This window comes from Onychomys torridus, chromosome 2 (assembly GCF_903995425.1).
Source record: "Onychomys torridus chromosome 2, mOncTor1.1, whole genome shotgun sequence".
NCBI classification, from domain to species: Eukaryota; Metazoa; Chordata; class Mammalia; order Rodentia; family Cricetidae; genus Onychomys; species Onychomys torridus.
The window spans coordinates 63,626,532-63,652,012 of NC_050444.1; the positions used below are offsets into that span (position 1 = coordinate 63,626,532).

At 50.6% G+C, this 25,481-nt stretch overlaps 1 protein-coding gene across 3 annotated transcripts; it reads left to right on the forward strand.

The window, feature by feature from the left end:
• Positions 1 to 11,355: 11,355 nt before the first annotated feature.
• Positions 11,356 to 20,460, forward strand: Dnajb5 (DnaJ heat shock protein family (Hsp40) member B5). Of its 3 annotated transcripts, none has more exons than XM_036178471.1 (5): positions 11,356 to 11,493; positions 11,969 to 12,429; positions 14,639 to 14,883; positions 17,969 to 18,570; positions 18,729 to 20,460. In XM_036178471.1, exons 2-5 carry the CDS (start codon positions 12,248 to 12,250, stop codon positions 18,960 to 18,962), a joined length of 1,263 nt encoding a protein of 420 aa, XP_036034364.1. In that variant the 5' UTR covers positions 11,356 to 11,493; positions 11,969 to 12,247; the 3' UTR covers positions 18,963 to 20,460. The 3 variants fall into 3 exon arrangements, with proteins under 3 accessions (XP_036034364.1, XP_036034365.1, XP_036034366.1); XM_036178472.1 differs by having other exon boundaries at positions 11,362 to 11,493; positions 12,288 to 12,429; XM_036178473.1 differs by having other exon boundaries at positions 11,369 to 11,493; positions 11,969 to 12,228.
• Positions 20,461 to 25,481: the final 5,021 nt, after the last annotated feature.

Genomic DNA, 25,481 nt, shown 5'->3' on the forward strand with positions numbered 1-25,481 from the left:
GGACAGAGGCAGGTGGATCTCTGTGAGTTGAAGGCCAGTGTTCTAAATAGTAAGCTACACAAGTGAGACTTGGTCTCAAAAGCAACAGTGAAAACCCCTCAGCCGCGTTCCTAAGACTGATCAGTAAGAGGACCCATTATTCGATCTAGTCAAAAAGAACAACAACAACAAAAAAGCACAAAGCTCCTAGGCTCAAGGATTGTGTCTGTGGCAGCCAGGCCTGGGGTTTTCCATTGAGAAGATTAAAGCGTATTAAATACAAGGTCTCTTGCTCACTCTCCCGGTGAGTCACCATCTACCCCATGACTGAACTGCTGAACCTCACAAGCCCTTTCGAACAGAGATCGTCTCTGGGCTTTGGGAATTGAGCAGCGCTTTCCTGCCACTCCCCAGCCGTGGGTACTGCGAGTCCATCTTGCTCCATGGTCCTTTACAGATCAAGATGATGCTTGCCACTTTGAAGCTGCGGTAGGGGTGGGGGGGGGGTTGTCATTTGTTTGTTTGGAGTCTCTTGCCCCTGCAGGTGTATGGCGGAAGACCACAGGCCACAGCAGTCTGGTTGGGTCCCAGGACTTGCAAAGCCCAGCCCCACAGCTCATCCACAGTAGAACCAGGCCTATTTGAGATCACCCCCCCTATCCAGGACAGTGGTTTTCCTTGGTGGGGGCCTGATGCAGAGGGCCCAAGGGACTCTCCTCCCAGCAAAGAATGGGGGTCCCATCCACAACAGTGCTGAGAAGCAGAAAGACAGACAGGACAGCCGGCCTCTTCCCTATAAGCATGTAGTGTTGTACCAAAGGGAGGGTCCGTGGCTCCCTTGACAGTTGTTACAGAAGCCCTCCCCAACCCCACTGTCCATTGTCCCTCTTTGAATGGCCTCTCTGGAGCCCCCTGCAGTATGTACAGAGGTGCCCTCTCATCACCTAGCAAGACTCATCCCTTTTCAAGCCTTTCTATCACTGTGACTGTCTGAAATTCTGCCAAGTGCAAAAATTAATGTCTGGCTCTGATGGGGGTATGAGAAAATGTTTCTGTCTCTTCTGTCTTGGCTGCCAACAATTAAGATCAATGCTTTTCCCCAACACCATCCATCCTGAGCTCCAACCAAGGGAGGCTCAGGTTACACATATGCTTCTCTGAAGACCGCCTGCCCCAAGCTTGGTTTTCCTTCCCCAGTTGTCATCCTTATATTCAGAACTAAGTGAAGGGGTGTCACCACGACACAGCAGACTACAGGGTCAGAGTTCCTGACAGTGGCTTAGCTCTGCGCAACTTCTCCGGGTCTGTTCCTTGGCCTCCTCACCTGAGGAAAACATTTGGACAGTAGCCCTGATGGTATCCCAGGGATGGAGCAGTTTCCTCATTCCCAGGTACTGATCCAGCTCAAGTGCTCTTCCTTTGAGGACAGCTGCAGCAGAAGCCATGAATACATTGCCTCTTTCTACCCCCAGCCTAAGCAGTGGGCTGGCAGGGTAGACACTTGCCTTTCTGGCCGTAGTGCCCCCTACGGGAGGTCACCTGGACCTTGTTTGAGTGGCCAAGTCTTGGGGTTCCCCCATTCCTATCACCAAAACAGAAAGCACAGAATTCAACTGCCTGGAAAGAAGGCACTTGACAGGGACGTGAATACCGAGGCTGTCCCATGCCTTAGCCCGAAGCACAACACTCACTGCAGGCATCAGCTCCCCGAAGTGTGGAAAGCATTCAAGCTACAAGAAAGGCCCCACAGAAACTGTCCAGTAGGGGCCGTGCAGCCATGACTACCCAAGAGCCAAAAGTAAGCAACCTTGAGACACAAAACTTGAACTGGCAACAGGCTCTGGTATTGGTATTCCACGTCTCCTTCTAACCAGCAGAATAAAGACACATGCAGTCATGCACTGCATATGTGCATAGAGAGAACATGAGTATATAGGGTCATTCATAGCCCAGAGAATGGAAAATAAGGTCAGTTCTTGTCTGGACCAATGCTTAAGAAGCCCAATTCCATTCTGGAAATCCATTCTTTCTGAGAGCTGTGTCATTAGGCAACTTCTTAGTGCAAGCATCAAAGAGTGCTCTTACACAAACCAAGACAGCTACCACATTACTAGGCAATATAACTTATGGGACCATCATTGTACATGCCATCTGTTGTTGGCTGAAATGTCACCGTGGCACATGACCATTCTGTACTTGGCACTAAAAGGCAAAACAACCTTGATGCCAGAATTTCAGAACACCCTAGCAGCACCTGTAACCATGGCCCCTTTTTAGCCTGCCATTTCCACTGGAGCCAAATCACCACATTCTCCTTGCCACTTGGGTTTAATTTGCTCACTATATCTCCTCCCTTGCTCCTGGCTACAGCCCAGACAATGGAGATCTTAAGTGGGCATGATCAGTGTATGGCCTATTCCACAGCTCAGCCCTGGAATGTGGTGGGGCCAAGCATTCCTCCTGGTGTTGCTTGCTTTTTGCCACTACTTTTGGCAACCTTGAGAAGAAAACGATAGGTTACAGAATTCCCACTAGACCAACCCTAAAGAAAAGATGTTCCCCTTTGGGCTGCATGCCCCCAATAGCCCAGAGCATGGAGAAGAGGGTCAGGTCTTACCTGGACCAATGATTAAGCAAGCCTAATTCCAGTCCTCTCCATATCTATAATCAGCAAAGGCCTTCAAGTTTAGCCTCCAACCCTTAAGGGATATAGTGGTCTGTTTCCAGCCAAACAGGCTGGGAAAGAGGCTCTGAGAGTCCTTAAGTAACTGAGGATCCAAGGCCCTCTGGTTCCTCGTTCACTTTTCTGCTAAAGGTAACTTGACAGGAATCCGGAGGAACCAACCCCAAGCCCCGTCTTCCTGTCTACAGCTGCATGCTCCTCACTGTGACTCAGCCTTCACAGTACTCCAGGCAGGAGCTCCCACAGGCTGGGCACTGCAGAAACCATAATAAAGAGATTGTGATGATGCTTCTGCTGCTTGCTTCCTGTTGTTTGGGATTCTCCAATTTCTCTGTCATTTCCCATCACTGACCAATTAATTCCTGGCCTGAGTTTAAAACAGGACACTGTAGCCTTTCTTCAGTGGCCATATTCTTAGCAACGTGTGTGTGTGCATGTGTGTGTGTGTGTGTGTGTGTACAAATGTGTGTGTGCATGCATATGTGTGTGTATGTGTGCGTGTGTGTGCATGCGTGTGTGTGCATGTGCGTGTGTGTGTGTGTGTGTGTGTGTGTGTGTGTGTGTGTGTTGCAGTGTAATCTAGCACCTCCCTCCCATCTGTACTCCTCAGAATAGACCTGGACACGGACTTGTAGCCACATTACAGACGTTTCACCAGCTTCCATGCCTCTCCTCTCTGGGGTGTTCCCATAGGGCAGAGAGTGTCCGCCCTACTCTGGAAGTTTGATGACATCACAGGAGTTCCTTCTAATCTCCAGACTCGCCTTCTAATCTCCAGACTCGGGGAAGCTGCGCATCAGGGTAGCAAAAGGCATAAAAACTAGATCTGTGGCTGGTAAGATTGCTTCAGAGAACGAAGGCACTATTGACCAGCCTGAGGACCTGAGTTCAATCCCCATTGCCAATGGAGAGAACCAGCTCCCGGAAGTTGCCCTCTGACCTCCACATGTCAAGGCATGCATTCACACACAAAAGAAACAATTTTTAAATATTAAAATTCTGTGTCTCCATGAACAACCAAGTGTCCCTTCCCTACATTCAGCAGTGCTAGCTGGAGGGTTAATCCCTGCTAGAACCCTGACCCTCACCAGCTGCCACTCGCTCCCAGGGCTTGCTGGAACCCCACCTCCACACAAACTTCCACCTGTCCTGCTCTGTATGTTCCCTCTGTCTCCCGCCGAGAAGGTCGTTTCCCAAAGAGAAACAGTGCTGCTCAATTCTCTAGACATCAAGTTAAACTCAGTGTTCTCCCCAACTCCACTTTTTCCAGGGGTTCCTTGGGTCTGTAAAACAGCCAAAGAACAGTCCCTGTCATTTCTGCCTTCTGAGCTGATAGAAAAAGCAGAATGAGGTTGGTAGAGGAGAGGCGCTGAGCAAGCAGCTGGATGCTCGTTCCCTCTTAGGCCCTGTGTTCCCTCTGAGACCCTGTGTTCCCTCGAAGGCCCAGAGTTCCCTCTGAGGCCCCACGTCTTCTTCCAACCCCTGCTGTCCAGGCGGAGCTGGAGGAACCGCCAGTGGTCTCTGTCCACAGTGCTGAAGTCACAGCTCCCTGGAGACTGTCGGTCCTTTGTTCTCACTTTAAGTAAACATCAAATGTAGAGACTTCCAGGTTCAAAGATTGCCCTCAAATTCAGAAAGTATCATAAAAAAATGTTTTTATTTAACTTATTTCAAGGTTTTTTTTTTTTTTTCAAAATAATAATAGACCAGAGATGAATCAGCAGCTCAGGGGCAAAAAAGAGCTTATGGTTTTAACTTGGTATGAGTGATCTATATGAGTTAACTACCAAAAGAGGAAAAAAAAAATCAGTGCAACCTAAGGCTACATGGAAAGAAGTAAGTCTAGTCAGGGAAGGAGGCAAGCTATCTTGTTCAAGCCTTGTTCATGTTCCAGCACTCCTGGAACAAGCACAGACTGAAAGCCTTGAATGGCTGGAGTCAAACAAGACGGATAAAAAGCCCGGAAAGGCGTGAATCCTGGAGAGGGTGAACGAACGTGAGCAAAGCTGATACTTGGCAATGGGACCTATAAAGCTGGAGTCGACTCAAGGACAGAGTGTAAGTAAGCTGCAAAAACTCAGGTTTCAGCACTAAAATGTTAGTAAATCGATGGCTGAAACTGCAAGGAGACAGTTCAGCCCTAGAGGGCAAGGTATCCCGGACACCTCGAGCTACTCAGAACAAGAGCTCTGCCCTGAAGGTGTCCCAGACACCTGAAGCTGTTTAGCACAGCTCTGACGGCTGGGACTGCAAAGAAACAGCCCAACCTTGGAAAGGAAATTTTTCTGACTTCTCAGAAGAGTCAGGCCTGGAACTGCTTCAGCAAGGAAGGGTATCCTGACTCTGGTGTGATGGGGATGGTCTCCCCGCAGGACACAGCAATCCTGCTCCTCTCCTGGAGAGCCACAATCTCCGGCTCAGTGTTACCAGCTCTCTCTTACTCAGTCCACTGTGGGACATCTTAGCAAAGTTCTTTTGTTCAGCTCCCTCTTGCTCAGTCCACTATGGGACATCTTAGCAAGGTTCTTCTGTGAACCAGTGAATGAGAGTCTTCACCCAAAACTCTTTTGAGAAAGAGGTTTATTTGGAAAGAAGGAGTCCAGGAAAGTAGCTGCCTCTACCAGGGTGGGGAAAACAACTCACAACTGACCGGGCAGGGTGGTTTATATAGGATGTCTAGAGGGCAGAGTCAACTGTGATTGGTTAGTTTCTTGTTTTTGTTTTTGTTTTTGTTTTGTTGTTGTTGTTGTTGTTGTTTTTCCTGCCCAGGAATTGGCCAGTTTTGTGAGCAAGGGGCAGAGATAGCCCTGATTTCAGGGCCAAACTATGTTTCTTTCACTGGCTTTTCTTGGCTTTTTGACACTACCTCTAAGGCCAGGGCACATTTCTTTCACTGACTGATTCTAGGGGCCAAGAGTGTAATCCCTAGGGCCAGGATTCTGCTGTCCTGCTCTGTGATTGGTTGATTTCACAAGTCAGTTGGACAGGGGCAGAGATGGCTCTGATCTGAGCAAAACTGTGTTTCTCTCACTGGCCTTATCTGAGCCATCCTTCCCTAATTCTAGGCTCCAGGGTCAGGGTGGGTTTCTTTAGCCAGCCCCTTTTCCCTACACAGAGCCTAAATGAGAGGTGAACGTTGAGAAAATACAGTTCTTCTCAACAGAACCAAAGAATGACTGAACACCAGGGAGGGCAGTGAAGCCATCAAAACATGAGACAAAAGTGCTGAGTCTCAGAGAGCGATACCTGATAAGGTACTGAATCCTCTTGACACCCCAGGGGCCAGTCCACATTAAGCACCTTCTTGTACCTCCCCAGCCCTTATTCCAGATGATCTGAACATAGATATGTAAGCTCAAACAGTCATATGACTTTAAAGTTTAGGTATCAAAAAACAAAAATTTCCTTAGTTCACTGGTAGGCTCTTGAGAATCTCATGCTACACACCCTCTGCTGGCCATCTCTAGAACTGCCATCTCATCCTAAAGTGAGAAATTACTCTTTCAAATCCCAAGGGTATCCAGAAGGCCTAGTCCAGTCCCATGGGGGCTCCACAGCCACCAGTCCACAGTTCATGGGCCTCCACTAGTGTGGCCAGTCATCTCTGCACGTTCCCCCCCCCCATCATGATCTCAACGTCCCTCGCCTGCAGTATCTCTCCTCTCTCTCATCAATTGGATTCCCAGAGCTCTGCCCGGTGCCTGGCCTTGGATCTCTGCATCTGCCTCCATCTGTTACTGGACAAAGGCTCTATGATGACAGCTAGATTATTTGCTAGGCTGGTCACCAGAATAGAATGGTCCAGGCACCCTCTGGACCACTGCCATCACTCCAAGGTGGAGTCAACCTTGTGGATTCCTGAGAACCTCCCCAGCACCCTGCCTCTTCCTATTCCCATGATGTCCTCATCTATCATGGTATCTTCCTCCCTGCCCTCCCACTCTGTCCCTGTTCCATCCAGCTTGACCCTCCTGTTCTCATCTCCCACTCCTCACCCTCTGCCACCCACCCCCTATCCAGTGTACTCATGTGGATCTCATCCACTTCTCCTTCACAGGGTCATCCATGTGTCCCTCCTAGGGTCTTTCCCTGTTAGCTAGCCTCTCTGGAGTTGTGGGTTGCAGTCTGGCCATCCTTTCCCTCATATTTAGTATCCACTTATGAGTGAGTACATACTATGTTTGTCCTTCTGAGTCTGGGTTACCTCACTCATGATGATATTTTCTAGTTCCATCCATTTGCCTGCAAATTTCATGCTGTCATTGTTTTTTACTGCTGAGTAGTACTTGTGTATATGTACCACATTTTCTTTTTTTTTTTAAGATTTATTTATTTATTTATTATAAAGTGTAATGTCTGCATGTATCCCTGCAGGCCAGAAGAGGGCACCAGATCTCATTACAGATGGTTGTGAGCCACCATGTGGTTGCTGGGAATTGAACTCAGGACCTCTGGAAGAACAGTCGGTGCTCTCCAGCCCAGCCATATTTTCTTTATCCGTTCTTCAGTTGAGGGACATCTAGGTTGTTTCTAGGTTCTTGCTATATGAATAATGCTGATATGATGAACATACTTGAGCATGTGTTCTTATGGTAAGATTGAACATTCCTTGGGTATATGCCCAAGAGTGGTATAACTGGGTCTTGAGATACGGAAGATGGTTGTTTGGCTCAAACTGTTTGGGGGGCACCCAGGCAGGGGAATCGGGATCTGTCCCTGGTCTATGGGCAGGCTTCTGAAACCTGGTGCCTATGATGTGACACCTTGCACAGCCTTGGTGCAGTAGGAAGGGGCTTGGACCTGCCTAGGCTCAGTGTGCTGGGCTCTGCTGACTCCCATGGGAGACCTTGATTTGGGGGATGTGAGGGTGGCTTGGGAAAGGGGTCTGGGGGTGAGAGGAGAGGGGGGGTCTGTGGATAGCATGTGAAGTGAGTAGAAAATTTCTTAATAAAGAAAAATGAAAAAAAAGAAAGAAAAAAATCCCAAGGATACTGATCACTTTCGGCTTAGAAGCCAAAGGAGATGTCCACACATCCCAGGGAGTTAAATTGCTGCTCAGTGCTCAATCAGTAAAAAAGACAAAAAGTTAAAATCACAATGAGTTCATGCATCTAGCGTTAAAATTAGGGCTTAACTGTATCTAGGAAGTAAGCTGAGGCTGAGGCTGGATTCAAGGGATTCCTTTGGCCAAGATTAAAACTAGAGTCAGTGTCTCAAGCAAATGCCAAATTTGGGACTCAGTGTGGGGCCAATCCTTTGTTCATATGTCAGCACGAAGCATGTATCAAATGAGATGCTAAGAGTCTGACCATAGGAAGGAGTCAGTCTGCATTCAAAGCACCATTAGGATGCCTAGGTGAAACATCACATGATGAGTAGCCAGTCACTGGAGAACTTGGCCATGGATGCCACCCAGGGGACCAGTAGGGGAGATGAGAAACTAAATAAGGCAGCCTCTAGTTTCTCAGGAGTTGCTGCCTTTAAAAGTGGTGATGGGGCAGACTGCAGTTCCCCCTTTCTCCTCAGCCCCAGCTTCATATTAAAGCCTCCTCACACATCACACTGCACATACAAATCATAGGTTCAACTTGGGGAAAGGGGCAGCCCAAGAGCCGATGCTGTCACTGCATAGAGCTGGCAGCTGTGGGGGTAGTCTTCCTTGCCTCCAGGATTCTGTTTCTACTAGCAACAGGGCCTGGTATCCTCCCACCTCCAGATCTTAGCAACCATGGGAGCCCCTGGCAACTGCTGCCATGGTGACAAGACAGGGAACTAGGAACAGGCCAAGGGGGGAAGCACTTCCTCTGGAGGATTTGGGATGTGCAAGATAGGGGCTCCCCCTCCCATACACAGTCTGGGAGGGAACATGAGCTCCTGCTTAAACACCCCCTCACTGGCACCCACCCCCATCCCCTTGCCCACAGGTTCCGGTTCCCTCAGGGTGAGAAAATGAGGGACACCTAGGGTTATGACGTCTCCACAAGGAGGGAGGACAAGCGGGGGTGTTTGGAGCCAACACGATCACAGATGCGTACATACACTGGCAGAAATGGTGTCAATAGCCACATGTTCCCCTCACTCTTTATCATGTAGCCACATGCCTATACAGCCATTTATTGAACCATACATGTGTGTGGATACAAAGCCACATACCTATACCAAGTACAGAACCAGGCACACTACACACAAAAATAACTGTGCAGATACACCCTTACAAATGGAATCATGACTACAACGGTAAATAACTCCCAATCAGACACACGCGTGTGGGGTTGCACTCACACACCCAGATAGCCCCGAACACACAGTGTTAATTTGATTGGACATTAATCGCATGCCAAGCTCAGAACGAAGGCCATTACATGTGTCACCTTAATTAACCCTCAAAACAGTCCTGTGAGCTTCCACTACTTGGTCCATTTGCCAAGAACAAATGAGGCACAGAGGTGGCAAGTGGCCTCACAAGGTCACCCAGCTGACTGGCTCCAGTGCTCACCTTCTTACGGACTATGCTGCACTGCAAAGTACTCTGTTCAGATGCCCAGAACAGCAGGGCAGAAGGCCACAGTAGCGATCCAGGCAAATAATGGCGTTTGGGCCCCACTTCTAAGGGGGCTAGAGTCCTTAGGGACAAAGGTAGAGTCCCTGAAGGCCACGCCCACAGCTTTGCAGAGCCAGGTGACTAAACTCGACCTCTGTGCTGGCGTGGACCAGGCTGGGAACGCAAGAGGCAGACTTAGAAAGCAACATAGGCGCTGACAGTTGGGGCCCCTCAAGACAGGAGGCAGGATAGGGAGAGCCCCCAAACTGTAGGAGCCAGTACTACTTCCGGTCCCCCTCTTCCCACACTCCCCAACTCCATGCCACATTGCTCCACTTCCTCACCACTGCCTTGTCTGTTCCCCCTCTGGTCTCTCTGTCCCATTTCAGTGCTCCTACAATCTCCGCCCCGGCCCATCTCACCCCCTCATTTCCTCTTTGCCTCCCACCCTGTCTTCTGGCCCCTTTCCAGTTCCCAGCCCACCTCCTTCAGCCAGATACCTGTTGGCTCCCCGTACTGATCACGCCATCATCTCCCACCTTCTGCTCTCTTCTACCCCACTTCCTCTTTCCACCCTAACTTCTTTTCTCATGCTAACTCAAATTCCTTTACACTCCGAGAGAGTCCCGGGTGGAGCACTGGGAAGAGGCAGGTAGTTAAGAATATGTAGACCTTGCCACCAAATGCCCAGACCCCTCTCCTGCTCTTATCTGGGCCTAGGTACTCCAAGCCTCAGTTTACAGTTCTACCCAGCTCGCGTGGCCTCGTAGGTGTCTAAATCTGTCTCTTGAAACTGACGAAGAATGAGAGGCGAGAGCATTTTCTCAGGCCTTTTCTTTGTCACCAAATCTCCCAAGAGCCCCCTCCCCCTCTTCACCCCCAGATTACCCCCTCCCACCCCCGCTCCCTCCAGCACAGATGGGCCTGGGAGACAGTAACGTGGGCGCCAAGCGCAGTGTCTGCTGGAGCGGCGGCTTCCGCTGGCGACCGCCTCCGCAGCCCCGCCTGCTCTGAGTATCGGGGACACTGGGGCTGAGATTTAATGATTTACTGGGGGCTGGGGGGCAGAGGTGACAGTGTATGTGGATGTCAAGAAAGAGGACCGTGAAAAGCTGAGGTCAAGGGTTAAAGGGAGAGCTATGTGCTATGATACTGCAGGCCACAGAAACAGAGAGATGAATTAAGAACAAGACAAAAGGAGAAAAAAGTCAGAAAGATACAGGGCAAGACAGAATATTGGGGTGAGGGAAGGCCAGCTATCATAGGAGTAAGGAAAAGGACTTAAAGACAGAGATGATGAAGAAGGGCTGTCTATGAGGGCTCTGAACTGGGCGCTGTGGACTCCCAGCGGCTGAGAAGCGGCCAGCAGCCAGCGTCAAGGGAAGATGGAAGGGAGCTGGACAGAGGATCATGAAGATGTCACCCCTGGAGTTACCAGTTGCCAGTGCAGAGGGGAGGTCGCCAGGGCACTTAGACTCTCGGGTCTATGCTGGTCTGTTCTGTGTTACAGTTAAACCATGTCAGGTCAGCCCCAGATCTAGACAAGGTAAAGCTAAACCAGGCCAAGTCGGGTTGGCTCACAATTTGTTAAAAGACAGGTAAGGAGAGATGACATTTTGGCACTGGTCCAGAGGCTACACCTCCCCCGGTGCCCTGTCCTCTCTCGCTTTCGACCCTCCTAAATGAAGAAAGGAAAGAATGCCTGGTGTCCCCGCCAACTGGTGAGCGCAGTTTGCCTACTGGGCTGTCTTTGAGGTTGCACTCATTCCAGAAGGCTCTCGCTGGACTCGAGCGGTGGCCAGCACGTCTCACCTCACACTGGAGATTGGACTAATATAGTTGCCCCACTGGCTTGGGTCGAAGTCACAGGGACAAGCCAATAAAATCAAAGGGCGCCTGGAGTTGCCGCCCTCTGTCCTTTTCACCAATGACACGACGAGATGGGGAAGAGGTGTGGTTGATTGATCCCGGAGGGCACCAATCACACCCACACCAATCGCTGCCCGGAATGTGTGCGCGTGTGGCCGGGTGACAGGGGCGGAGAAGGGGTGGCTATCCCCCCCGGACGCTCGTTGAAAGGTGTCCAATCACAGCAGGGTCTGGGCTGAGTGACGGGCAGACGGTACAATGGGAAGCGCGGAGGCGGAGCCGTGGGGGCGGGCTCCCGGTCCCGCTGTCTGCGGCCGGCGGGCAGGCGACTCCTGTCCCGAGAGGAGGCGGCGGAGCCGGAGCCGGGGGAGGGGGCAGCGGCTGACAGAAGGACCGCGGCGGCGCCCGCAGCTCCTCTCCGGTGAGGGCGCTGAGCGAGGCCTCGGGGGTCCCGGGAGTGGGGCGTCGAGAAGACAGGTCCGGGTCGGGGTGGGGGGTGCTGGGACACCGAGGGTCCACGGGCTCCTCTGCTCTAGGGGTGCGGGCCCTGGAAGCTGGGGTCTGCCAGGGGCTGGGTGTCTGCGAAGAGGGTCGGGCTGGGTCGGGTCGGGTTGGGTTGCGCCGGGCGGAGGCGTTTCTGGGCAGGCCAGCGGGCCAGCTGAGGTGACATCACCGACCCCCTCCCCCGCGCGAACCCCCTTCCTTCCTCTCCCCGCCGCGCCTTTTGTCCGGGCCAGGCTCGGCTCTGCCCCGCCCCTCCCCGCCCATCTGCGGGGGAGGAGACTCCCCGTCAGTGACTTCATTGAGTAGGTTCTCGGGGATTGGGCTTGGGTCCTCCCCGGAGAGGCGAGGGGAGCTCACTGCCTCTCGGGCCCTGGCTGTCACACCTGTCACAGGTACACACGCTGCCACTCAACAAGCACACCTCACTGTCACCCAGCCATACAGCCACTCACGTCCAGCCAACGCTGCTGTACCCGAGGGCAGGTGGCCGCTGGACCCTCTCCCTCCACTCGGGACCTGGGGATCAGGTCCGGCTCCTGCCTGCCTGCCTGCGGCACGACACAGGCCTTGCTGGGCAAGTGCCTCCGAGAATCTGAGGAGGTGGCTTCCAGAGCTACAGCGTCCCAAGCAGGCTCCGGTGGAGCGATCAGAGGTGAGGGGCTTGGCTGGGCATGTTCAAGCGCACAGCGCTCTCCTGCCCACCCCCAGCAGCACCCCCACTACAGGCTCGAGGAGCTTTCCGGAGCTTCCCACACTTCTGGGGAGAAGACTTCTTAGCCAGCTTGATGTTTAAAATTCAGCTGGAGCCCTTAAAACTTCGAGCGTGGACGCTGAATGGGTTTGTAAAGTTTCGGTAAGTCCCTCCTGAGAAGGGCACTCATACCCATGCGGAGTCCAGTTCTCCACATCAGCCATTGCCTGCACTGCCTCCTCCCTCCCTCCCTCCCTCCCTGGCATCCTCATCTCATCCCGGGACATCCTCTGCCCTCACCTGCACGTTTGAATGAACTGTACTCGTATCATCCACCTCTCTCAAACTGTTTCCACACACATCTCCAATATCTCAGTTCTTCAGTTCTCCGTCTCAATCAGTCACCTGTCTTCCACTTCAGCCATCTCCTCCTGTCATCTCTCATCTCCTGTCAGGGCCCTCTCTCCTCCCAGTCCCGTTTGCTATTTATCCTCACTGTTGTCATTCCCAGCTCTCCCTTAACATAGTCCTCATTCCTCATCAAAGGCAGAGCCATGCCATGGGGCTCCTTTGTCATCCCGCCACGTGGCTGGTGGGGAGGGACGGGAGGGGGGTGGAAAGGTGGGAGAGGAGGCAGGTCCTCAGAGTTTGCCCTGTGTCTGTGGAGGCCAGAGAGTTATGGGTGGAGAACAGCTAGCAGGTGGGTGCCAGAGAGGAAGCTGGCAGTGGTGGAGAGGTAATGAGGGACCACAAAAAGCTGGGGGGGGCTGGCAAGCTATGCCACTTGCCCCTGCCTAGAAGCTGCTGGAGTTCTCTGGCACCCTGTTGCTGTCCTAGGTTTCTTTCAATCCTGGGGTAAAGAAAGTGTAGGCTGAGACAAAGATGGCAGACCACCCCATCTCCCTCTCAGACTGCTCTTAATGCCGCTTCCGAAAATGGCTGCTCTCCCCCAGATGCTCTTTCTTCTCTGCCTCCCCCAACTCCAGTCTCCCCCACAGGCGTGACATGCTGGTGTGGGGAGGTGGGGGAGTACCCGCCTTTATGGTGCCTTCTCTTTGTCAGAGTGAGGTGACTCCCAGAACCATGAGTCAACCCAGCCACCTGCAGCAGGCCCTGAAGGGGCAGCGGCTAAGGTCATTCTCCCTGCCTACCTGGGGCCCCAGAGGCTTCCCCCTGAGTGTCACAGCCCCGCCAGGACACCTTGTACATCTCACTACTGTGAAGTAGTCAGGGGCAGAGAAGCAAGCCTCAGCTGTGACTGCCAGAACATTGCGAGAAAGACTCTGGTTTTCCCTGTTTTGACAAGGGTTGGCTACACCTCCAAAAGGCTAAAGAACGGCATCTGGCCACTCCCTGGAGTTCCCTCCCTTCATATCATCCACATATCCATTGATGAGAGCAGGTTAGAGTGGAAGGATCAGAGCCCCATGGTGATGTCCTTGAACCCCACTTAGAAGGGACTACCAGAGGAGTATAAGGCTGGTGCAGAGTCCGATCCTAAACTATAGGGCAGATAGAGGAGGGGCTTGCAGCATAGGTATTTAGGACACAGTGGTTCATGTCTATTTGTCTCCTGACTCCTAGGCTTTGAGAAAGCCTCATCTCTGGGGCCTCTGTTCACTGCCATTGGTGCTTGGGCAGCATAGACATGTATTCACACTTCAGTGTGTAGATCCTTGGAAGGATCCTTGGTAGAGGCAACTGTTACCCTGGTTGGGGGATAGACAGTGTCCCCCCCTTGCTAATGAAGGTGTTAGGAACAGCAGTTTCCAAAGGTTGTGAGTCACTCTGTGATCTGAGTCACACGTGATCATAGCATAGCCTGGGGGAGGGGGGGGGCAAGGGCAGAGAGATCCAGACTCCAAATTCCCATACCCTGGTTCAGCTGGCTGAAGACTCGAGCCTGTTCCCCGTCCTGGGCTGCTGCCCCACTGTCCTCAGTCCAGGCCCCATGCCTGGGGTGTGGCGTAGGGAGGTCTATGAGGCTCGGGTGACCTCACTCAGTACACTGACCTTCGCTAGCTTCTGTGTGTGAGTCTGTCAGTCCACGGTGCCATCTCACTCAGAAGGGCCTCTCAAGGGTTCCCAGGCTGGCCCAAGGGCCTGGGCCTCAGCCTAGACCCAAGAAGCGGGCCACAATCTTCAGCCAGAAGCTGAGAAAGGGCTCACGGAGTCCTAGCATGTTAGAACCGGAAGACAGACAGCATCTAGCCCAAAACTTTCATTTTACAGATGGGGAGATAGAGGCCCAGAGAATAGGCATGACCTATTGAAGGTCATACAGGGAGTCACTTAAGGATTACAGGATCATCAGGAGTGGAGCTGGGCTGTAGAGAACAAGGCACCAAAGATTGGACCTGGGTTCTTTCAGAAACAAGGAGCCAAGCACCGGTCCAGTGGCTGTGATGGGAAAAGATTATTACAAGATTCTCGGGATCCCGTCAGGGGCCAATGAGGATGAGATCAAAAAAGCCTATCGGAAGATGGCCTTGAAATACCACCCAGACAAGAACAAGGAACCCAACGCTGAGGAGAAGTTTAAAGAGATTGCTGAGGCCTATGACGTGCTGAGTGACCCTAAGAAACGGAGCCTGTATGACCAGTATGGGGAGGAAGGTAAGAAGGTGGTCCAGAAGCCCAAACCTGGACCCCCGAGTTTCTCTGGAGCCCTGGGCAAGCCAGTTCTCATGGTGGGGTTGGAGGAGGCAAGTTTCCTTAGAGCAGCCCAGTCGTTCTCTACCTGGTCACAGCTCACTGTCTTCCCCATCTTCCTTCCCCATCCCGTGGCCCTTTCTGGCCCCAGAGAGGCTGGAGTCTGAGCCAGAGGCCTCCTCCCTCCCACCTTCCTTCCTTCCCAGCCTTATTAGTCCTGACTGGAGTCCCTGCAGCTCATTGGCTGTCTGAAAGGTTGGGGAGAGGGAGCCTGGGACTCTGTGAGGACGGCATTTACATTCATCAGCATAAAAGTCTGGCTCTTGATCAGCCAGGGAATTAACCACTAGAGTTCTGAGTGGAAATGGTTGTTGCCACTATCCCCCAATCCCTGGCCACTTCAGGCCAACAGAACAGAGATTTGCCTCCCAGAGGAAGTGGCAGGGATCCAGGAGTGGCAGGGGAGATGTTTCAGGTATCTTATACCCTTCCCTGGAGCAGTTGGTGGACACGCACAGGGTGGGCAGCAGGAAAGGCCCAAATAAAGCCTCTGAGAGCGTGGCTCCGCCCAGCACATCCCACGGGCATGATGTAGCTGCTAATTCTGGGCCTGCCCCTCGGGGCCCGCCTGCCACCCGCCAGCCACAGGCACCTGTCAGGCTATATTAAGAGACATTGTCACAGCTGAGGACTCTCCTTCCCGGGAAGACCTGCCCTTCCTCCTGGGGACATCCACTGTTCTTCACACTGTCCTCCTCTTCACCTTCCCCAGAGTGTGCTCAGAATGAACCGGGCTAGTGGCATGTAGTATGCCTGATTAAAAGCAGAGGCTGAAGGGCATGTTCCTTCAGTCCCCTCTTCATTTTGTGTTCTGTTCATCTCTGCCGCTCCCTCCCCGTGCCCCGTCTTCCCAGCCCCCTCTTTTTAGTCTCTAGGCTGTGAGCGCATTCCATTTTTCCCTGGTCGTTCCTAGACTTGCCAGTTCTCAGAGAGCCTGGGCACCTGCTCCAATCTCTAGCACTCTCCCAGCTCAGGAGGGAGGATGGGAGCAGGGAAAGAAGGCAGGCAGTACCTCTATGCAGGCACCCTGCCTCCGTGTGGCCTGTCTCAGAAGTGCATCCAATCCTGCCATCCAATCCTGCACTTAGCCTAACCTTTTAGGAAAGGAACTGCAGAAGCTACCCAGAAACTTCCCCACACACGACCAAGCCCAAGTGAAGGAAGGCAACACCCAGAGCTGGACCCTAGAAGCCCCTGGGTTCTGGTGTAGATCATGGGCACTTTGGCCCAGGGAAGACCTCTGGGTTGGAGGAGGGAGAAACAGCCTTGGAAAGTCCGTTCTATTTCTGTCTACCCTCCCTCTTCCTCAACAGCCAGCCAGAACAATTGTGCACAGAGTCCGTGTACAGCTCTGGCTTGGGACAAGTTGTTCTCTGCTTGAAGTGAGGTGGGGTGGTACAGCAGGAATCCCCGCGGTGAGAATTCCCCCTCTTGTCATCAGTCCAGCCTCCTGCTCTCTCAGGAGCTCTGCCTGGCTTTGCAAACTTGCTTCAACAGGAATTAGAACAGACCCAAGACTTAGGGGAGGGGTTAAGAGGCAGTTGCCACAAGCCCCAAATGCCTGCTACTTACTTGCCCTCTGTAATGAAATCCAAACCCGTCCTTGTAGTCCCATGAAATAAGAGGCTAATTTAGGCCCAGATACCCAAGGCCAAAAGAAATTTTAGACAAAAGGCCTCAAAGAGGGCTAAGGATATAGCCTAGTGCTAGGGCACTTGCCTAAAGTGCACAAAGCCCTAGATTCTCTCCCCAAAAATAAGTCTCAATGAGAGGGGCCCTTCCCCCAGCCTGAATCTATATATTTTGGATCAGTCTGTGTTAATCCCCTCCGCCATACTTCCCACTACTCCATCACACACCTACCAGCAATCTGAGTCCCATAGACAAGACCCAACTCCAGAGAGACCATCTGGGGTCGCCCCTTGCAGGGCCCCAGCCCATTGTTGTGTGGTGGTTGCTCCACATTAGATGTGGGATGCAGGGCTGGTGTGATGTTACCCTGGGGAAGCTGGTCCAGTGTAGCCTCTGTCTGTACAACACGTGAATAGCAGTCCCTGAAACTGCAACATGGGCTCAGAGCATGGAAATAAAGTAATTGGACTTTTTTGTTTGTTTGCTTGTTTTGGTTTTGTTTTTGTTTCTTCGAGACAGGGTTTCTCTGTAGCTTTGAAGGCTGTCCTGGACTCGCTTTGTAGACCAGGCTGGCCTCGAACTCACAAAGATCCGCCTGCCTCTGCCTCCCAAGTGCTGGGATTAAAGGCGTGCGCCACCACCACCCGGCTGGAGTATTTTTTTTTTTTTTAATAGAAAAATAGTTCCTCATTTCCATGTCCATGAGCTTCCTTGTTTTTTGAGACCTCTTGATTTCCTGTTGGAGCAGAATCAAAGCAAAGTTCCTCCTGGATTGTGTCCACACTTCATACTAGACCCCTCTGTGGTCAAACCCTGTCTGTTTGTCTCTAGTCCTGGGTATCTTGGGAAGTCAACATAGATTTGGGGATCAGGTATAGCCTGTCATGTGACGGGAGGCCAGCTGCCCAAGCTTTTGTGAGGCATGTTTGGACTGAGTAAGTGGGAATGATGGTGTAACAGAAGCCATCTCCTAAGCCCCAGTCCCCCCTTTTCCACTTACTGGCGAACTAGCTTGAGGGAATCTCAAGGTGCAGGCTGTTTGGGTTTGTTTTGTGAGACAAGGTCTCACTACACAGTCCAGACTAGCCTGAATCTCTGTCCCCCTGGCCAATTTTTTGAGTACTGAGATTACAGGCATGCACCACCATGCCCAGATACGTATTCCTAAGTATGGAGTTAACTGAGTGGATGTTAGTCTGTCTAAAGCTTTTCTCACTCTGTTAGTCTAGCCCTCTCTGTGGGAGTTAAAGATTGCTTCTTTATCTAGACCCAGGAACTGGCAGCTTAGCGGCAAAGGAAAGATTCTGGGATGGGGCCAGGATGGACCACACTGCCCCTAACTTCTCCTCCCCTTCAGGCCTCAAGACCGGCGGTGGTACTTCAGGTGGCTCCGGTGGCTCCTTTCACTACACCTTTCATGGGGACCCTCATGCCACCTTTGCTTCCTTCTTTGGTGGCTCCAACCCCTTCGATATCTTCTTTGCCAGCAGCCGCTCCCCTCGGCCCTTCAGCGGCTTTGACCCAGATGACATGGATGTGGATGAAGATGAGGACCCATTTGGTGCCTTTGGTCGCTTTGGCTTCAATGGCTTGAGCAGGGGTCCAAGGCGAGCCCCAGAACCACTGTACCCCCGGCGCAAGGTGCAGGACCCCCCTGTGGTGCATGAGCTTCGGGTATCCCTGGAGGAGATCTACCATGGCTCCACTAAGCGCATGAAGATTACAAGACGGCGCCTCAACCCTGATGGGCGAACTGTGCGCACCGAGGACAAAATCCTGCACATTGTCATCAAGCGCGGCTGGAAGGAAGGTACCAAGATCACCTTCCCCAAAGAGGGCGATGCCACACCTGACAACATCCCAGCCGACATTGTCTTCGTGCTCAAAGATAAGCCTCATGCACACTTCCGCCGAGATGGCACCAATGTGCTCTACAGTGCGCTCATCAGCCTCAAGGAGGTAGGGCGTGTGTGTGTGTGTGTGTGTGTGTGTGTGTGTGTGTGTGTGTGTGTGTGTGTGTAGGAAGCATCTCTTTCCTTTCCTTTCTGACCCACCCCGTGTACATCCTTTCTCTCCACTCTGCCTCCCTTTTCCTCACTCTGAGGTATCTTCCCCAGGCGCTGTGTGGCTGCACCGTGAACATTCCTACCATTGATGGCCGCGTGATCCCTCTGCCCTGCAACGATGTTATCAAGCCGGGCACCGTGAAGAGACTCCGAGGGGAGGGCCTCCCCTTCCCCAAGGTGCCCACTCAGCGGGGAGACCTCATTGTTGAGTTCAAAGTCCGGTTCCCTGACAGATTACCACCGCAGACACGGCAGATCCTTAAGCAGCACCTCCCCTGCTCCTAGGCTCCACCCTGGCCAGTCTGGAGCCTGCCACAGCAATACCCCACACTCACCCCATCTCATGTGGACCCAGCTGGATGCCCACCGGACACTGGCACCTTTCTAAAATGCAAAAAAAAAAATAATAATAATAAGCCACTGATTTTCAGGAAACTGTTCCTGTCCCCAACCCCTTTCAGAGCTGGGCTGCTTTGGGGGAATGGTAGGGAGGTGGGAGAGCTAGGCCAGGCCAGGGGTCAACTTTCTGTCACTAGCTTCGAGTCCAGTTCCCACTCCAGTGGCTGGAGAGTGACTTGAGTACTACTTGAAGATCTAGAGTCCTTGTCCACGCCTGTAAATAGCATGTCCTCCCCTCTCAGCCTTGCTGACACCTTCCCTCTCCCTTCCCTTTGGCTTCCTCCTGTTTCTGGAGAAAGAGGACAGAAAGGACACCCCTCCCTCAGGTCTGTAGTGTCCAAGGCTATCCCACAAGTATTCATGCACATGGAGCACTCGCCTAAAGTGGTCTGTGTCTCTCTGGGAGACGAGAGGAGCAGACATAGGAAGGGAAGGTCCGTTACCTGTGAACAAGGCCATCCATTGAGCACGAGACACTTTTCATTTTGGGACAGGGAGGTGAACCAACACTAAGGAGCCTCCCCAACAGCTGTTCTGCCTACACCCCAGAGTTAGAGGGTCTGTCCCCGCAGCTGCTCTGAGGAGTGTTCACAGGTGGAGAAAAGAGGCTGGAACATGACAGCTGGAGGTGGGGCAGGACCCACCTCCCAGCCATCATCAGGAAAGTTAGGGCTTTGGGGTCAGGTGGCAGCTACTCCCCACCAAGAAGAGATTCAGGGTCACAGGTTTCTCCCCACATCTCTGAACTCAGGGCCTAGCCACCCCAAACTTCCAAACCCCACTTTTGTGATATGTGAAGCTACTTATTTCTTACCTTTCTTGGGGGCTGTGTCAGAGATTTCCAGCCCCTTCTGCCTGTGTGACCCTCACCCCACTCCCACAGTTGTGTAAAAGTCAAACCGTGAAGAGCTGAGAGGAGACTGCTTCAGCCGCTCCTGGGGTGGGGTCTCTAGGTTTTCTCACTTTGACAAGCCCCTGAATGTTTTTATAGTAGTTTTTTGTATTTTTTTTGTAATGACAGTATTATGAAAAAAATAAAGTATTTTAAAAATATGGCCTCTGAGCAGGAGCAGGGCCCCTGGGGTGCAGGCAGGAATGCAGTGGCGCTGTCAGCCTCCTTCCAGAGCCCTGATCACGCCCAAAAAAAGCCAAGCGACCTCAGTGTAAGCCGAAGCTGACCCTTCTTCCTGTAAGCTCTGACTTTTTGGAATTCCAGAACATACACCCTAGACAACAAAGCTAGAAGCCACAACCCCACTGTCTGGAAGAAGACACCCTTGGCTGTGAGAAACAGAACCTGTCCTCTTCAGAAGCGCTGTCAACATGAGCACGAACGGACTTGTCTAAAGGTTCTCTTTGAATTAAAGACATTTTATTCCTTGGAGGGGATGGAGAACTTTCTGACTGATGAGAACAGGCACACTCCCAAAGACAAAGGTTGGCCACCAAGTGGGCTGGAGAGATGGCTCAGCAGCTAAGAGCACTTCCTGTTCTTACAGAGGAGCCAAATTCAGTTCTCAGGACAAATAAATATTGGGCAGCTCATAGCTGCTCAGGGAAACTTGACAACCCTGGCCTCTGCAGGAACCTGCACTCATGTGCATACACACACACACACACACACACACACACACACACACACACACACACACCAAGAGACTTATTTAAAAATAATAAAATTAATTTGTTTTTCTTAAGTTTGGGTACAGAGAATGCAGCTAGAATGTGCTGGCAGGGCCTGGCTGGGGATCTGGGTTCCCTGAAAGGCACTAAACACATTGCTGCTCCTTGAATCACACATTTCCTGAGGATGTCCTGACCTGCCTGTCCCTGCTAGACAACTCTGACTTCTCAGAGCCTGGTCAACTGCATAAAGGCCACTGCCTTTTCCCTTGGGTCTGGGTAGAAGGAACTCTGTGGTTATAGGAATGGCCACCTTCAAGTATGCCAGCCACATTACTGGCTGGGGAGAGGCCCAAAACAACCTTGAGACCACTGTTCCCAATACTACAAGGATGGCTGCCTTCTGCTGGGCTTGGCCCCCCACAGGTGGACACTGGGCATCTCTGACTCTTCATCCTGCAGCAGAAACACTGACAAAGGCTCCCAACTTCTGACATGAGGCACTTCCTGTGGGAGGCTCTTCCTCCTACTCCCCAAATCAGAGAGTCTGGATCACAAAGATGCCTGCTATGGGTGGGGTGGAAATAGACCCCACCCTGAATAATCCTTACTCCATTCTCTCCTGGTCTCTTCACTTGGGGCTAAATATTATCTTGTGTCTTCCCTGAGACCTAAAACTTCAGGATCTGGATGTCTTGGACCAGAATCCTCCTTCTGGCCCCTCTGTGGACATACAGGACCTAGGAAATTGTCTTGTCTTCATGTTTCCACTGAACACACTCTGCTGGGAGCATGGGACCCTGAGATCCTAGAAACCAGGCTATTTGAGGTAGTAAGATAAGCTTTTGTTGGAATGCACACTCACACACACACACACACACACACACACACACACACACACACGGGCACGCACACACAATAGGGGAGAAAGGGGAAAAAGGAAAAGAGGGGAGTGGAAGAAAGAACCTTATGGAAGTCAAGAAACTAGGGAGTGTTTCCTGGATGTTGACCAATTTTTTCAGTATGTGTGTGTGTATGTGTGTGTGTGTGTGTGTGTGTGTGTGTGTGAGAGAGAGAGAGAGAGAGAGAGAGAGAGAAGAGAGATTCTGTAATGACAACTATAGCAATCATTTGTCCATTTTGTATGACAGTGTGTCTTTAGACTTGGCTACCCTGGATCTTACCACTTAGTCATTGGAATCACTCACCCATTTAGTTTCAGAACACCTCTCAGCTCTCTGGCTGTTAGAACATCTGACTGTGACTCGAACCTCCTTGGACCTCCCTTTCCCTTCTCTTTGGCCTCTTTGGACTATGAACGAATTTCCAAATCTCCAATATCCTCCTAAAGAGGAAACTGAAAAGCTGCCCCTCTCTGTGATACACACATCCAGCCCATCTAGTTTTCTGCTCCTGAGCACTGCCCCTCCACAGCTGCTGTCTGTTAGAGATGCCCTCTCTCACAACTGGCTCACTACTGTCTGTAGCTTCAGCTATGGGTGATTGTGTGCCCTCTTCTGGCTTCCTTAGGCACTGCATGAATGTGGTACACAGTCATACATTCAAGCAAAACACGCATGCATGTAAGAAAGTAAAACATGCAGCCAGGGCTACACAGAGAAACCTTGTCTCAAAAAACCAAGGGAAAAAAAGAGGACAGGGAGAAGAGGAGGAGGAGGAGAAGAAAGTAAAATACAGAGAGACAAGTTTTTAAGTCAACAAATTGAAATTTTGGAGTTGAAAAATACAATATCTGAAATGAAAATTTTGGTAAGAATATTAACATTTTAGGAAGATAGACAAAAATCCATAAACTTAAAGCTAGGTCAATGAAATTATTCACTTTGAAGAATGGAGAGGAAAAAAGAATAAAGAAAGGGGAAGAAAGCCTTTAAGACCTGTGAACCACCAAGCCAAACAAATAATGGAAGATCTGGAAACAGGAGAGGAAGGGGAAGAAATATGCAAAGTCCTGGGTCAGATAACCTAGCACTAGAAGGAGGGGAGAAGAGGCGGAGAAAGAAGAAGGATGACTGAAAACTACCCCAAATTTGATGAGAGAACTTATTAATATGTATACCCAAAAAGCTCAGTGATGGAGATCATTGGTGAGTGCTTGCCTAGCATGAGAAAGGCCTTGTTCAATCCCAGCACAAGGAAAAGAGTAATCCCAGGTGGGTGTGTGGGACAACGAAAAGACCCAAAGCTGGACAGATTGCATCCAACTTCAGTCAGGCTTGGAGCCAACTATAATCAGAAGCCATGCAAATCAGATATAGTTCAAATGTTGGAGGGGAATTTTATGCCCAGAAAAATCACCTATCAGAAATGGAGACAGGGGCTGCATAGCTGTAATTCCCGCAATGAAGAGATAAAGGCGGGAAGACAATGAATTGGAGTCCAACTTGGATTAGATAGCAAGTTTGAGGGAAACCTAAAGGATGGTACAGCTAAAACCAGACACCAACAAAATAAAGGTGGCTCACACCTTTGATCCCAGCTCTCAGGAGGAAAGGGCAGGTAGATATTTGGATTTCCAAAGCCAGCCTGGTCTACTTAGTGAGTTCCAGGACAGCTGGGGCTACATAGTGAGACTCTGTCTCAAACAAAACACTGAAGGAGAAATCAAGACATTCCTAGGTAAAGACTCAGAAAATTCATCACCAGAAAATATGTCCTAAAATTCCTCAAGGTTCCTTCAGGTTGATAGAAATGAAAGGAGTAACTCAGATCTACATGAAATAAAGAGAACCAGTAAAAAGAAATTACACAGATTAAAAATAAAAGTATGTACAAAGGTTTTTATTTGTATTTTTCTTATCTTTCCCCCACATGACAGTTCACAATATCTACAACTCCAGTTCCAGGAGAACCAACACCCTCTTCAGTGCTTTTGGGCATTGCACACACATGGTGCACAAACATACACACATGGAAAACCCATACACAACACATTAAGTCTAAAAAAAAATAGAAAAAAGATTCCCGCATAAATCAGTATTTATAAATATGAGTTCATGGCTATACATTGCAAAAATATTTTATGTTCAAAGGGGCATGTGTATGTGCACACACACACACATACACATGGACCCACACATATGCAAAAAACAGGCATACACACACATGAAAACTGAATAATAAAAAATTAAGATGAGGGCTGGAGAGATGGCTCAGAGGTTAAGAGCACTGACTGCTCTTCCAGAGGTCCTGAGTTCAATTCCCAGCACCCACATGGTGGCTCACAACCACCTACAATGAGATCTGGTGCCCTCTTCTGGCCTGCAAGCTTGCATGTAGGCAGAACACTGTATACATAATAAATAAATAAATCTTTTTTAAAAAATTAAGATGAATAAATGTAAAAGATGAGAGGAACCTTATGGTCTGCGTGGAGATAATGAGAAAGGTGCTCTGAGGGCAAGACGCCATCTTGTGAAAACAAAATTCTTTTAGAAGGAGAGACCCTGAACTAAGAGGTTCTTTGCTGGAAGACAACTGCCCAAGGACGTGTTTTTCTGAGCTCAGTTCAAGACACCCAGAGCACCACCGCTGTGGTATAGTGGGGCTAGAATGCATATCCAACAGGCAGCAGAACTGGCAGGAAGAAAACTAACAAAATACAAGTTCGGAAAAAAGAATTCCAAGAGCAGCACCCCTGTTGGCAGAGCTGGAGTGGAATCCAAGGTTAACTGAAGAATAAGAAAGATCCATGAGGTCTCTAGGTGAGCTCTAAAGGAGAAGGACAAGCCAGAAAGAAGGCTCAGTGGGTAAAGGTGCTGGCTGCCAAACCTGACAACCGGAATTCAATACCTGGGATCCTCATGGCGGAAAGAGAGCATCAATTCCTGCAGACCATGCTCTTACCTCCACACGTGTGCCGTGGCATTTGTGCCCCCACACATGCTTGCTGTGGGATGTTCTGTATGTTAAATGTGGTTTAAAAAAAAAGAGCGCCCAGTGGGTTGGCAAGAGTTTCCACCTAAAACCTGAGAAAAAAGGTTCTAAAATGGAGCTAAAAACAGCTTCCTAGTTGTCTCTCTCAAGTCAGGAGCAGCCTGCATGTTTGAGCTACTCTATGGTGGGGTTTGTGGCATGCGTGAGGGCTTGACCTATGCTATGTTACACAGAGGTGTCTCCAAACTTCGCAGTATGCTGCATATTGGATATAGTTTTTGCTAGTTTAAAAAAACAAAAAAGAGGTTTCTGGGCTACATGCTGCCTTGATAAAAGCATAGATCCACTGCTTCTTGATGGTACACATGGCTCCAGACCCAGAGCTGGAGGTAAACTGTACCACCGCCCTGTTGGGAAGCTGAGGTGGGTGGAGCCAGCAGCCACAGCAGCGAAATGTTTCAGTCTTAGAATGCTGCAGTTTAAAGCAATAGGTTCACAATAAGACAGATTCAGATGTAATAGTTTACAATGTGTGTAAAATATACATGGGCTTGAAAGAGACAAAAAAAGGTGATATATACAGTTACATAAACAAATAGATAGTTTTTAAAAATAAAGTCTTTAAAGAGACAGTAAAGGTGCTGGGCAGTGGCGGTGCACACCTTTAATCCCAGCACTTGGGAAGCAGAGGCAGGCAGATCTGTGTGAGTTCGAGGCCAGCCTGGTCTCCAAAGAGAGTTCCAGGAAAGGCGCAAAGCTACACAGAGAAACCCTGTCTCGAAAAACCAAAAATAAATAAAGTTAATAAATCTATCTTTTTAGTAATTTTCTAGGGTGTGTGTGTCAAGAACCAGTCTGATAGCCACACCATGTTCAGACTTTGCC

Excerpts from the sequence above, each read along its gene's own strand:
- Dnajb5 (XM_036178471.1), top strand. The coding sequence starts at position 12,248 with ATGTTCAAGCGCACAGCGCTCTCCTGCCCACCCCCAGCAGCACCCCCA. Across the intron at positions 12,430-14,638 it reads AATGGGTTTGTAAAGTTTCG|AAACAAGGAGCCAAGCACCG; the intron begins GTAAGTCCCTCC and ends GGGTTCTTTCAG. Across the intron at positions 18,571-18,728 it reads CGCTCATCAGCCTCAAGGAG|GCGCTGTGTGGCTGCACCGT; the intron begins GTAGGGCGTGTG and ends TATCTTCCCCAG.